The sequence below is a fragment of the Hermetia illucens genome, chromosome 3, assembly GCF_905115235.1.
Source record: "Hermetia illucens chromosome 3, iHerIll2.2.curated.20191125, whole genome shotgun sequence".
Lineage (NCBI taxonomy): Eukaryota > Metazoa > Arthropoda > Insecta > Diptera > Stratiomyidae > Hermetia > Hermetia illucens.
In genome coordinates, this window is record NC_051851.1 from 8,654,718 (window position 1) to 8,667,929 (window position 13,212).

The 13,212-nt window shown below is 46.0% G+C and overlaps 1 protein-coding gene across 1 annotated transcript in view; it reads right to left on the reverse strand.

Annotated features, from left to right (window-relative positions):
* LOC119651800 overlaps positions 1-13,212 on the reverse strand; it is a 628,198-nt gene that overhangs the window by 49,472 nt on the left and 565,514 nt on the right. The window contains exons 6-7 of the mRNA XM_038055584.1: positions 12,803-12,877; positions 12,600-12,726 (exon numbers count right to left, since the gene is read on the reverse strand). Of these exons, the coding sequence (XP_037911512.1) occupies positions 12,600-12,726; positions 12,803-12,877 (202 nt within the window). The remainder of the gene's footprint in view (positions 1-12,599; positions 12,727-12,802; positions 12,878-13,212) is intronic.

Here is a 13,212-nt window from a genome sequence, read left to right on the forward strand (position 1 = left end):
ACGGACCGACGGGGGCTGACAAACCCCCCACGCAAGCAGATCATGCTGAGGGTAACGCAGATAAATTTGCAGCACACGAAGTGCGCCTCGGCTAATCTGCTCATCTTCCTCTTAGAGGAAGACATCGACATCGCATTAATACAGGAGCCCTGGGTCGGAAGCGACCGAACCATCAAAGGGCTCCAAAGCAAATATTTTAATTTATTCCACAGCACAGGAGACGCTGATCAGGCTAAACCTAGAGCATGTATTCTTGCAAGGAAGAGTCTGCACGCTTTTCTGTGCCCGGACCTGAGTTCCAGTGATCTAGTTGTGGTCAAGCTAGAGCAGGTGGGGGCAGGGAACGTGTATATTTCCTCGGCGTACATGGCTCACGACCGATCAGCTTCGCCAAAAGAACTACAATATCTGACAAACACCATAACAGCAAAGAAAGCCAACCTGCTGATAGGCTGGGACGCAAATGCAAGGAATACGCTTTGGGGCAGCTCCGAAATCAACGAAAGAGGTGAGTCATTCTTTGATTTTATTATTACTTCAAATCTATCGGTGTGTAACAGAGGCAGTACACCAACCTTTCATTTCCCCTGCTCGGAGAACTGTGACGGTTGGGAGGAGGTCCTTGATATCACCCTAATAACCGACAACGGGATTCTTAGGGTGGAGGATTGGAGAGTGTCTGACCAGAGATCCTTCTCTGACCACAGTTGGATACTCTTCAGTCTAGATCTCGCCGCAGAGGTCTCCAAGCCCTTTAGAGACCCCAGGAAGGTCGACTGGAGAAAGTTTGGTCAGGTAATTAAGAACAACCTCTCCGGTGCGCAAATTGGAAGGATTGGCACGACAGACGAACTGGAGTCAAAGGTCGGGGCTCTGGAGAAGGCATTTGATACCGCCTTCAAAGTCTTGTGCCCTGCTAAGTACAGCAAAAAGACCCTGCCACCGTGGTGGAACGAAGATCTCTCTAGTCGCAGGAATCTGATCAGAGAAATCTTCAACATCTGCTACAGGCAAAAATACTGGCAGCCATACAAGGGCTGCCCGAAGAAGCACAAGTCGGCCATCAGGACCGTCAAGAGGCGGTCTTGGCTAGACTATTGTCAGAACATTGAAAGTACTAGTGAATCCGCGAGGGTCAGTAAGATTCTGTCCAAGGAACATAAGAGTCCATCCTTCCTTAAAAAGTCGGAAGGCTCCTGGACGGAATCTCCTAGCGAAACCTTGGAGCTGCTGGTGCAAACGCACTTTCCCTCCAGCGAGGAGGACAGTGAGTCAGAACCTCGCTTGGAGGGTTTGCGGCAACCCCAGCTGTGCGAGACTATCAATTCGGTAATTACCGGGGATAGGATCGACTGGACTATAAACAGCTTCTCCGCATACAAATCTCCAGGCCCAGATGGCATAATGCCAGTCATGCTACAGAAGCAGTATGAAAGTGTTGTACCGTGGCTTGTTGAGATTTACCGGAGCTGCATCACTTTAGGATACGTACCGCAGTCCTGGAGGGGCGCACGAATGGTTTTCATACCGAAAGCGGGTAGGCGCGGTCATGAGTCCGCGAAGGATTTTCGCCCAATCAGCCTGACCTCTTTCGTGCTGAAGACCCTAGAAGGCGTCCTGGACCTTCACTTAAGGACGATTATGGAGAGAACGCCTTTTTCTAAGTCCCAGCATGCCTACCTCAAAGGAAATTCCACAGAAACCGCCCTCCACGAGGTAATTGGTACGGTTGATCGGTCGCTGCAGTACAAGCAGTATACCCTCGCTGCCTTCCTGGATATAGAAGGAGCTTTCAACAACGTCAGTACCAACGCCATCAAGGAAGCCTTGACCGGTATTGGATTGGAGGGGTATTTCACGCATTGGATTATATCCATGCTGAGTACCAGGACAATCCAGTCCCATGTGGGAGGCAACTACTTGACCAGAGCTGTGAACAGAGGCACGCCCCAGGGTGGTGCCATCTTACCGGTGCTCTGGTTAATAGTAATGGACAAAATTTTACGTACATTGGACAGCAGCGGGGTGAAGGTGGTGGCGTATGCCGACGACTTGGTGATATTAGTATCAGGGACGTTTCTGTCCATTATGAGCGACATCATGGAAGGAGCGTTGCGAAAGGTGTGCCTGTGGGCCGCAAGATGCGGACTCAGCATAAACCCAACCAAAACGCAACTGATGCTATTCACCACCAAGACAAGGATACCTGACCATCTACCACAGCTGAATGAACAAAGATTGGTTCTTTCCTCTAATGTAAAATATCTGGGTGTAATCCTGGATCCTAACCTAAATTGGAGGTTGAACATAGAACTGAGGGTTAAGAAGGCCTGTATAGCCTTCTATGCCTGTAAGAGAACTTTTGCAAAGAAATGGGGTCTCCGGCCGAGGATGGTTCTCTGGATGTACATCGCTGTATTGCGTCCGATCCTGACGTACGGATCTATTGTATGGTGGCAGGCTTTGAAGAAGAAATACAATAGAACGAAGCTTAATAAGATCCAAAGAACCGCGTGTGCAGGTGCTACGGGGGCTCTGCAGTCCTGCCCGGCAGATGCTCTCAATGTGCTCCTGCATCTCCTCCCCTAGACCTCCACATCAAATATGTTGCAGCGTGCAGTGCCGTCAGACTACGTGAGTCCGGATGCTGGCCACGAAGTCCTACGGCCACAGCAACTTTCTAGATGAAATACCTCGAGAAATCTGGGCACCCCCCACGGACTATGTCATACGCAAGCTGAACTTCACGAGAAACTTTGCTGTGGACCTTCCAACCAGGGCAAAATGGAAGACCGGCGGCGTGTTGCAAGATTATGCCACGGTATTCTTTACGGATGGATCAAGGATGGGCTATGGAGTCGGCGCGGGGGTTTTCTCGAATACACACGGTGTATCCAAGTCGTATGGTCTCCCAGGTTTCGCCAGTGTAGGGAGGAGAATTTGGCCCGCTTATAACATAGCCCGATCACAAGAACTCCTGTGCCAGACGCGTGCAAATTCATTCAAGATTACGGCGGTCTGCACGGGGCACTGGCCCATAGGGGACCATGCCGCTAGGCTCGGCTTACCCTACATTGCCGAAGCTGCGGAGAAGGAAGGGAAACCCTCATGCACTTTCTCTGCGATTGCCCAGCTCTAGCTAGAGTCAAGCTGCGGACACTGGGTAAACCATTCTTTAGGGACCTCAGTGAGATTTTTAGCTGCAGGGTCGGAGAGCTGCTTTCCTTCGTGAATGCTACGGGCTGGCTCTGAAGATCCGAGCCGGTTGGACTCTGCATCCCTGTTCCTATAACAACAGTCACGGTCTTAGGAGCATCAAAACGGCGCACCAAAGCGCTAATTGGGCTCCTCGGAGCGGCCACTGATACCTACCTACCTACCTAACCCCCACTTTGCTAGAATTGAAAGGTAATTAAAAGTTCTAATTCCAGTGTCTGGAAGAGTTTGACGCCGCCACAACTTAATACCAGATGTCAGAATGCTAACGTTTCGGTAGCAGTGAGGTTTGGAAATTCGCTGGTTGCAAGTCCATAAATTTCTATCCATTTTAGTCGTCTTTTACGACCAATAGCGAAGAGTCTGAGGCTATTTTTAGCCCCAACTCAGAAGATCTAAAAAATTCAAGTACTTAAATTTTGTTCAGGCATTAAACCAGGAGAAACCACTAGGGTATAGTAACAACCAAATCATCACGTGAATTTGAGGGGATCTTTGAATTCAGCTTTAAATTTTGCATTGAACACATTTGGCACCTTTCTGTGCAGCAGCCAGAATAAATAGGAAATTCAAGAGAAACCATCCCCCGCCACCAACCCAACATCTTTCTCTCCTATCTTTTCCAACAACTCCAAAAGTATACGAGAGTAACAAATGTTCTTTTAAGCAGAAATGCCTCTCGGGTGCAATAAAATATTTTACTACCTGAACTTTACGTGATATTCATAAATGCGCAATATCTCATACTAAACATCTTCGGAGATGTTCAGTAGCTTCCATTTATTTCCTGCGAATACATTTGAAGGTGCTAAAGTTAGTTCTTTCACTTCATTGACGAACAAAGCGTATTTAGGTGAAAAATAATTTGCTAACTTCAGGCGAAGTTCTATTTCAAACCTACGTTACCAAAACTCTCACCACCCTGTACTGAGTAAACTTTTTATAGTTTAATCAAGTTTCGCGTAACTTCTTAACTTTGATCCTGTCACTGTAACTATTGCTTTTGTTTCGGCTGAACAAATATCAACTGGAGTCAATTCCAAGGCAGCATCCACATATCTAAATGTATATGACTGGCCAACAGATGGGCGTTGTGCCTTAAATCCACTCAAAGGAGAGAAGTTTAGGAGTTTGTTTCGAACCCAAAATAACAATGCCTATAAGAACTCCGTCCTATCACTATCCTTCACCTTACACACACCTAATATGTCTGTTCGCACGTGACGTAAATAGTCCTTGAGTCGAAAAGTTAAGGTCTGGATACAGTGGCGAGTTGAAAAGCTTGCTGTCCTTTGAATCTATAATTCTAAAATTGAATTCCCGATATCCTTTGTTCCTTGAAATTTACAATTCATCAAATTATTCCAGCTTCCCATGTCCGTTCAATTGATGACACATGCATTCACATGTGCCTCTTTTGAGTACTTCCTGTTGCAAGGATCTGGTGCTTCCTTTTGCTGAGATGTCTATCTGCCAATATCTGTAAGGTTCTTCCCTATCGCTAACTGTATCTCTCCACATATTGGCAAACATGTACGAAATATACGTGCAATATGGTCGAAGATGAAAAAAGAAGGATACACATTAGTCCTTTATTAAGTTATGACACACAAAAAAATTAGCCATCTCAGCATATGACTCCATGGCAGTCTCGAACGGATAGTTTCGAGCACGGAGTAGACCAGGCGATATGTGTAGCGTGTGCATATGTAGCGTATCTTTACTCGTCATTTGCCATCCGTTTGTGGAGTTCATCTTCCAGGATCCTTGAATTCACCAGCTTATACCCAATGCCATATTGGCATCCATAAGAATATGTGCATATGAATCAGAAGGCATGGGTGCTGGGCGTGATATATTCAGGACCTGGACATTTATTAAAAGGTCCACCGATATAAGTTTCCACACGAACCGGGCAAATAGTCGTTATATTTGCTGTCCGCACTTTAACCCTAATTTGGATGGTGGGAGCGGAATGATGGTCAACATTTCCCGCAAGCTGAAATTAGCGGCGCCCGAGGGGATGAAATGAAAGAATATAATACGATAGGGAAGTTATGAGTATGGTGGGACGTGACAGAGGATTGAGACGAAAGTTTCGTCTTCACTAGTCAAAATACTTGAAGGCGATCAAAGACTGATTTCTGAGAGATTCCTATCGACAGATTTTCCTTTAATTACGACGAAATAATGAACACATTTGACCTTAATCAAGTTTTGTGAATAGAAAAGTTCGTGTCCAATGTGTTAATTGGGCGGATAATCCCCAAAGCATAGAAGCTTGTCTCATGGTAATGCATCTTCACGCATGAATGGTGCGTAATGAATTATGTTCTAAAATTATGAATGGGGAATTAACTTCGGATTAACCAAAGTCAGATGGAGTAATTATGTTGGCGCCATGTGAAAAGGATACCCCTGGGACATCCACATATAATATCCTTAAGCTGTGTTGAGTACTGAGTCATTTGATCGGAGAAATCACAGAAAGTTATATTCAATTGACGGAGAGTCCTGTTGAACCTTTTCATTTTGAATTATTCTTTGAAAACCTTAGCCTTCAGATCAACAGCAAAATCGTTTGTTTCGGAATTCTATAGCTATGAAGGTCCCACGGTCTTCTTCGCACGCAGATTGATTTGGAGACCACAATCAGAGCCTTTCCGTGACTGGCACTGCGGTACTGGTATCGAGAGACCTATCTAACACATCTGCCACAATTAAAGGGTACGGTGTCCTAGTCGTACAGCGCAAATCCACCCTTGAGCGCCTAGGGGGCAGCCACCATGAAACTCCCACAAGCAAGCACAACTGCAGATAACTGGGCCGAGAGCATACCTTCCAGGACTTCTTCCTGGAGCATATCATGTTAGAGCGATGGTACCAGATAACCACCGGTGAGGCTTCGTGGCAAGAGCCACTTCAAATGAGTTTCATTGTAGAATCAGGTATGATAGCCCTTCACGAGTACGTGGAGACCGCACTTCCCAATGGCACCCAGTTCAGTGGAGAAAATCGGAGGGAAATCAAGTTAACCGACTACCACTGTGCGTAGGCGTGACGAAGGAAGGATAGAAGGAAGAGGACTTGCCTCGGGCCCGGAATTTTCTAGAGGGCACAGAATAAAAACTTTAACGGAAAAGAGGATAATATGTGGGTCCCACCCCAGACCTGTATAATTTTTATCCCAAAAGGCAGGTACCTGGTGGCTACCTCTGAATATGTCCTAAACAAAACATAACCATGACTGGAGGCATGGTTTCGCGAGACAGGATTCTACATCCATTTTAAACCCGAAGTCTACTTTCTGACGGACACAAATTTCACGTACCCCACCTTTCCCATTTTCTTTCTGTCTAATCTGTCACTTTGGTCTTACAGTATCGTCTAACCATTTCGTTACTGCAAGCAGACCTAGTCCCTCCAACCTATAACTAAATCCGTTTTCAGCAAATGCACGTTCCTTCTGATCCTGTAGGACATGGTATATCGGGCTAACTCCAGATCAAGAGGAGGAACACCCAAAAAACCCTGCTCAGCGTCGGTCGAAATCGCATGATATACAGGAAGGCATACTAAAAACGCTACTCACTGATAGGCGTACAACAGCTTCTGCCCTGAACTGTCATCGCAAAATCATACAACAGAGGGATTCGTATGTAAAACACATAACAAAGAGTTTCACATAGATGAACCTAGCAGGTCTCCGGGCTAGATCTCTTCATACCTCGTTACATGCCTCAACATACATCCCAATTTAGATAAAAGCATCTTGAGGTTTATGAAGTAGAGCGCAAGTCCGTACGTTCTACGATTATGACCAAGTACGACACTGTCTTCCGATATTCCAAAATTACGTTCATGTATTCAGTACCACGCTGGTCGCTGAGGACATCATCTACAAAAGCAACGCATTCAACCATCCAACTAAGCTCACCCAACATCTCACCTACCTTCAGGTTGCATATAAATGGACCTGCGATATATCCCCGGAGGCAGCCGCATTCCTCATTTATCCACATACGTTCATGAATGCCTCACAAGAATATGTTGATATCTTCGAAGTAGTTCTTCCATAGAACTAATTCTTGGTAACCTCACTCATAAGTTTTGACAGCACAGATGACCAACTTGGCCCATTATCGTGTTCCCGAGTTTGATGCTCAAGTCGCCTAACTCCACTCCACTGTCCTGCGCCACCTGTTAAGGCAAACTTCGAAGGCCTGAACTCAGTCCAGGTGCCAATTAATTGGGCTTCCCCTTCTCGCTATTAACGTGTGGCCAAGCACTCAGCACCTTCCATTGTATTTTATCGGATATTTTTCCCTGTTACGTCCCCTCCTCTCCTAAATCCCTGTGCGCTTACCCTGTCTAGTTTAAAAATACACTCAGGAAGAAGTTCCTTTCCTCTGGAACCTATGCTGACTTCGTTATTTTCAAAACTCTGCGTTCTTCGGTCAATTTAAGTCCACAAAGGAATATCTGGCCAGTGTTGACGACTCACTGGAGCACGAAACCTCACACTTTTTTGGTCCCACATTCGCCCACTCCCGCAGTTGCATGCTGCTATCTCTTCCTTTAATTAAATTCTGCGGCTCCTCTGCTAATTCCCCCCAACTATCTTGTGATTTACTCTGCCGTTACTTTTTCTCAGTCTATATTCGCTCTCCTCATCTCTTCCACTAGTGAATGCCTCTTGCCCCGTGTCTCCCACCATTCACCTCGCTACCCCTTTCCTTGTCGAGGACCTTATTGACACAATATTCGGCCCTGATTACGATGGTCTTCCAAACCGCTTTTCGCTTAAAATTGGTCAGTCCATCTTTCATCCTTTCTCCATTATTTTCAACAACAGCTTTGAAGAGAACCATTTTCCGGGTCTGTGGAAAGATACCATCATCACAGCCACTCACAAAATTGGCGCTCTCTTGCTGAGAATCACCGTCATTTTTGACAATAAGCTCCGCTTTGACATTCACTACTTCGAAATTACCAATGGAGAAGCATAATTGTCGGCGTTTATACTTCGGTCCTTCTCTGATTTCGACTCCATCCAACCCTCCTTAACTCTATTCAACTCCCTCGTGGGAAAGCACTCGTGAGTACTATTTCGTGATTTGGTTACCTTCCCGTAACTGTGATTGTCTTGCCCTTAAAATGGTGCAACGCAAATTCGCCCGTTCCCTCTTCTTTAAGAAAAACTTTTCTCGGGTGAACTACCCCTCCCGCCTTGGCTTTCGGAACCTACTCTTCCGACAACAGGGTAGAGTCCATCTGGATTTATGTACATTTTGTAAACATTCCTCGGGTCTGACGGATTGTTACAACCTCAATTGTGGACTATACTGTTAAGGGACATAGCTTTTTGGACTACAGCACAGGTTGCAAGGATGACAGCACTGTGCGTTTCCATGTATATTCTGCCCTTAAATCCAGCGTCGCATTGTCATCTTCCTCTCTTCTGGGAAACGAACCCCAAGCTACGGTTCTTGAAGGTGGGAATCGTGTTTGACGTTCACCGCAGCCGTTCGGTCAAAAGTAAGCACGGCCTAGTCGTCTTTTCTGTCATCCCGATATCGACCATGAGGCGATCAGCATTTCCTAGAACCTCACAGAAATCAGCAATCATTTGAAAGCAGCTATAGTGGTCTATTTTACGAGTTCGTCAGTTATATAAAATGCTGACTGAATCACAGTTTAAAGACTGGAAATCCCCAGAACTCCCAAGAAAAATGCTTGCGCTCGGAGGACCGGCTATCAGCCAAGACTCAGTACAGATGAAGTGGCTAACGATATTCAATGCCTTTAGTCTCGACGAGTAGTTGTTATTCGCGGACGAACTTGTTTCATTGCAACCTACCCTCTAGGCCGTCGGTACCGTCCAGCACATAGCGACCCGGGTGCAAAAGAATTAGCGAAGCTTTGACTTAGTATAGGCTAATTTATCTCACTGACTAGGCAGTCAACCAAAAACCAGACCGGTGCCTCCTCTATCAAGGAGACACGTCAACCCCCAGTAGGTAGCTTACACTGGTGCTGGTATTACCAATCGTATAGTTCTAGGTACAGAAAAGCGGGGTGCCTTGCTCCCTTAACAGCAGCTAAGGAAACTGGTGAACTCATCTCTGACTCGGGCGGCAGAGGTCAACGCTACAATTCCCTTATACATCAGCTTCTGATCGATTCAGGTTCGCCCAATTCGCTGTTTCCTTAGATTGTCGTTAGAAGGAAGCAGTTGCAGCGCTAGCCTTTCATTTCCCTCGCAGCCAGCGCTTCAGCTACGTTCGGTACACACACGATTGCGCAGAATTTATCCTTGTAACGTGCGTTCACTGTCGTAGAAGGGCAATCAGTAATGATCAGTGCTGACTTCTTTTCTGAACGCGACAGCCGAGGTAAGAGTATACGAGATTCTTTGACTGGACTCACATCCTACGGGAAAGTAGAATTTATTTTCATTCACAATGTCTCTATTATTTCGGAGTCTGGTACGCCGTTGGGAGAACTCAGGGGTCGTTACGTGGTTCGCCTAGAAAAATTTACGGATGTTTATCGGGTGACTCACTGGAAGTCCCGGAAGTGAGTAAATCATGCGATTTATACAACATCCCACTGATTTAGGGACGCCTATGCAGGCCCGCTTTATTCTACTTCAAAGCCGATAGGAAGCAACTACAGTAGGAGGGCATCGTTTCATCATGGCGCAGCCAGTTGACTTCTCTACTCTACCTCGTCTTAAAAGCAGATATGGCGAGTCATCGGCGACCACAGCCGTCTGAACGCTTGCCTAAATCCTAATCATTACCACCATCGAAGATTTTTTGCAAGGGCTGAAACGCAAGGTATTTTCAATGATCGATCACCGAAAGGCCTTCTATCAAATATCGAGAGCAGATAAGGATATCTTGAAGACGACGATCAGAACACCATTAAGCCTTTTCGAAATCAGCCGGACATTTGTGGGTCTTCGCGATGCACCTCAGTCGCTCCAACGTACTATGAATCATCTCCTGCGGGGTCGTCCTTCTGCTGGGATACCATCGGACCCGGACGCCTTCTTGCTTTTCATAGGGAGGACTGCCTCTTCCAAGTTTTTTATAGGGAAAACCGGGCAGTCATCAGCGTTCTCCGCCGTAATTATCTTGTACGGTATGCGTAGGGAATAGTGCCTGTACAATGCGGTCTATCTGTTCACCCGTAAGTGAATAGGGTATCCGCAAAGCCTAGATTTTGCAGGCTACAGGTTTGTAACCGAGTCTCAACGGGTCCCCATTCACCTCGTCGACCAAATCCTGCCAGCTGCGAGGTTTGCTCCTATTTATTGTGCTGCGGAGTCTCCTTTCGGTTAAGCTGTACTGTGAAATTATGGTATATGCCTCCTTCCGATCGTTTAGACGTTGAATCAAGCGGCGGAGTTTGTGATACACCTTCTGGAGCTCTGCAATGTCTGCTGTCTACCAATACATAGAAGGCTTGCCACATCTCAATGCCCTCCTGGGCATGGAAGCTTTGCAGGCCGTCATTATCAGGTTCATAACTGAATATACGACAATGACAATTGCATCAGCTCTATCCTCAGGAGTGCCCTTCAGCGCGGCCCCACCTCTTCCAAGAGTTTCGACAAACCTCCCGGCGTTCACCTTCGCGACGTTCCATACTTAGAAAGACACCCAGGTTGCCGCATATTGAGAGTTTGTGTCAACCATTTCGAAGCGAATGTATAGATTGTCGCTTCGCGAGAAGTGTTCCAGAACTCCCCACCTGCCCGCCAGCGACACCAATGACCTCCACACGAAGGTTACGTCGGGAACGCTTTCCTCGCACCCTGAGCGCCGGAATGTTGGGGTGGATCCGATGTTTAAAACGACAAGCTCTGTTCTCGCCGGCTTTTCGAGAATTCGTTTCCGTCTGGAGTATGGGTGAGACATGCTCCATTCAAGCGGCCTAGCATTGAAGTCACCCCGACTAAGATCTGCCCCTCTGTGCCCAAGATAGCGTCCTTCAGAGCATTAAGCCTACAGTCTGGCATAGTTTCATTCGGTGTAAGATAGACACTGAAAAACGTTATCTCTAAACATCTGCCGTCTCCTCGGCCTTGGGCAAGAACCCTAAGGTCGGTATCGTCCCGAATGCAGATGGCAGCGGTACTGGATATGTCAGGGTGTCATGGAAGTGGGTCTCTATTTCGGTATTGCTGATGAGCACTAGATCAATTTTAGTTTCCACGGCAGACTGTGCCAGCAACTCGTCAGTGGTTGATGTATAAGATGCGAATCACGTTGATAACATCCCAGTTCTGTTCTGAAGACTGGACTAAGGCCCGAGCCCGTAGTGTGCGCAACGTTCTCATCAGACGCGCCAAGGACTCAACTCGTTGCACGTAATCGCCGTAGGGTCTACCTGACCGCATTTACGACAGGTTGCAGACGGGTGTCCATAATCCAAGCATCGGTAACATTTGGTTGGGGCAGCTTGGATTTGTATCCTACACACTACCCAATCCGCTGTTTAGAAGCTTTCTCGCATATTGCTCCACAACTTCCACCACAGGGAATTTTAGGCCTCGTTAATTGGCAGAGGTGATACCAATCCGGAATTTGGTTACCTCCGGACATTCACGATCGATGCCCCTGTGAGGCAGTCAAGGTCTCGGGTTTCCAGAGAGCTCGTGGGTTCCAGGCTAGAAACTGAAGCTTACTCTCCTATAGGCCTATTGGCTGCTTCACAAAAGGTACCTTTATTTGTTGTGCTCGGGCCTGATTCAATTAGGACTCCACCACATTTCATTTTCTCCGGCTCCGCTATCTTCGGGTTTGATTTTATTGCGGATTTCGCTAAGGACTTCCGCAAAGGTCTTGCCTTAAGTCCGCTTAATAAGCAGAGTTGGCGATCTAGTCCTCCTTTATCTCCCCCTTTTTTCTTTTAGTGCTTTATCCTTCAAGTCCGCCTTAATTTTAAGCCGAGGTTTTTCTGACGACGAAGCATGTTGTTGGCTTTTATCCCTCTTCGCCTTCTTCTTTTGAGCCCTGGAGAATGCTTGAGTGAAGTCTCCTTCAGATGCCCTAATTTGGGGGTTGGTTCTATTATATTAATTCGCCAATTTTATTAAACGGATTTATCTTAAAATTAGAACAATTTACGGAAATTTCCTATCAGCAGGGTGGGTGATATTCTGATATTCTATTTATTTGGGCATATTCCCTATCATATCTAGCGCAATGACCTTCGTAGAAAATCAACCGAAAAATCTAGAAATTATCTACAATTTCACAGCAAGGAAGCACCGAAATTGGGAAAAAAATCTGTAAAATTAGGTTTCGCTTCATTTAGAGCCTAGTCAAGATGTTATTCCATGAATTTTCCAAGGATGCACGTGTACTTACCCCTCTCTGGTATTGGTTCCTTGCGAGTACTCCAAAGCAAAGCGTCTGTACTTTCCGCGTATAATTCTAAGATTTCGGCTGTACATTTCAGTACCAGTTGCCCATTATGATAGTGGGACGGAAGCAGCTGTAAAAATAGATAGATAGATAGATTTCGATTAAAGCAAAAGAATGCCTGCAACAGGTGAATTTCCATATTTTACCTGCATTTCTAAATTTCTCGAGGCCCATTGTAAGTTTTCACGTGTTGAATGCAAAACTGTTGGCTCGGTTCCAACCTGAAAATTGGAGATAAAATCAGGATTAGTTTGGATGCATGTAGCTGTGAGTGATATCGATTATTCCATATTTTTTATTACGTTATTGGATTGTGCAAAAAAAAGTTTTTCAATGAAAAAGATTGCGTATCTGATTACATATTGAAAGCTATTCAGGGCCAATTTGCAGGAAGGCTCTCACTGAAAGGAATATGAACCCTCAAGAAGTTGGCTTACTTAAGGAATTACGTCCTGAATAACACGTAGCAAGTTATAAGCTTCCAAGGTCCTGAGTCTTGAAGCAATCATATCTACTAATTAGACGCCTACATTATCATTGCGAATGATTCTTTCCA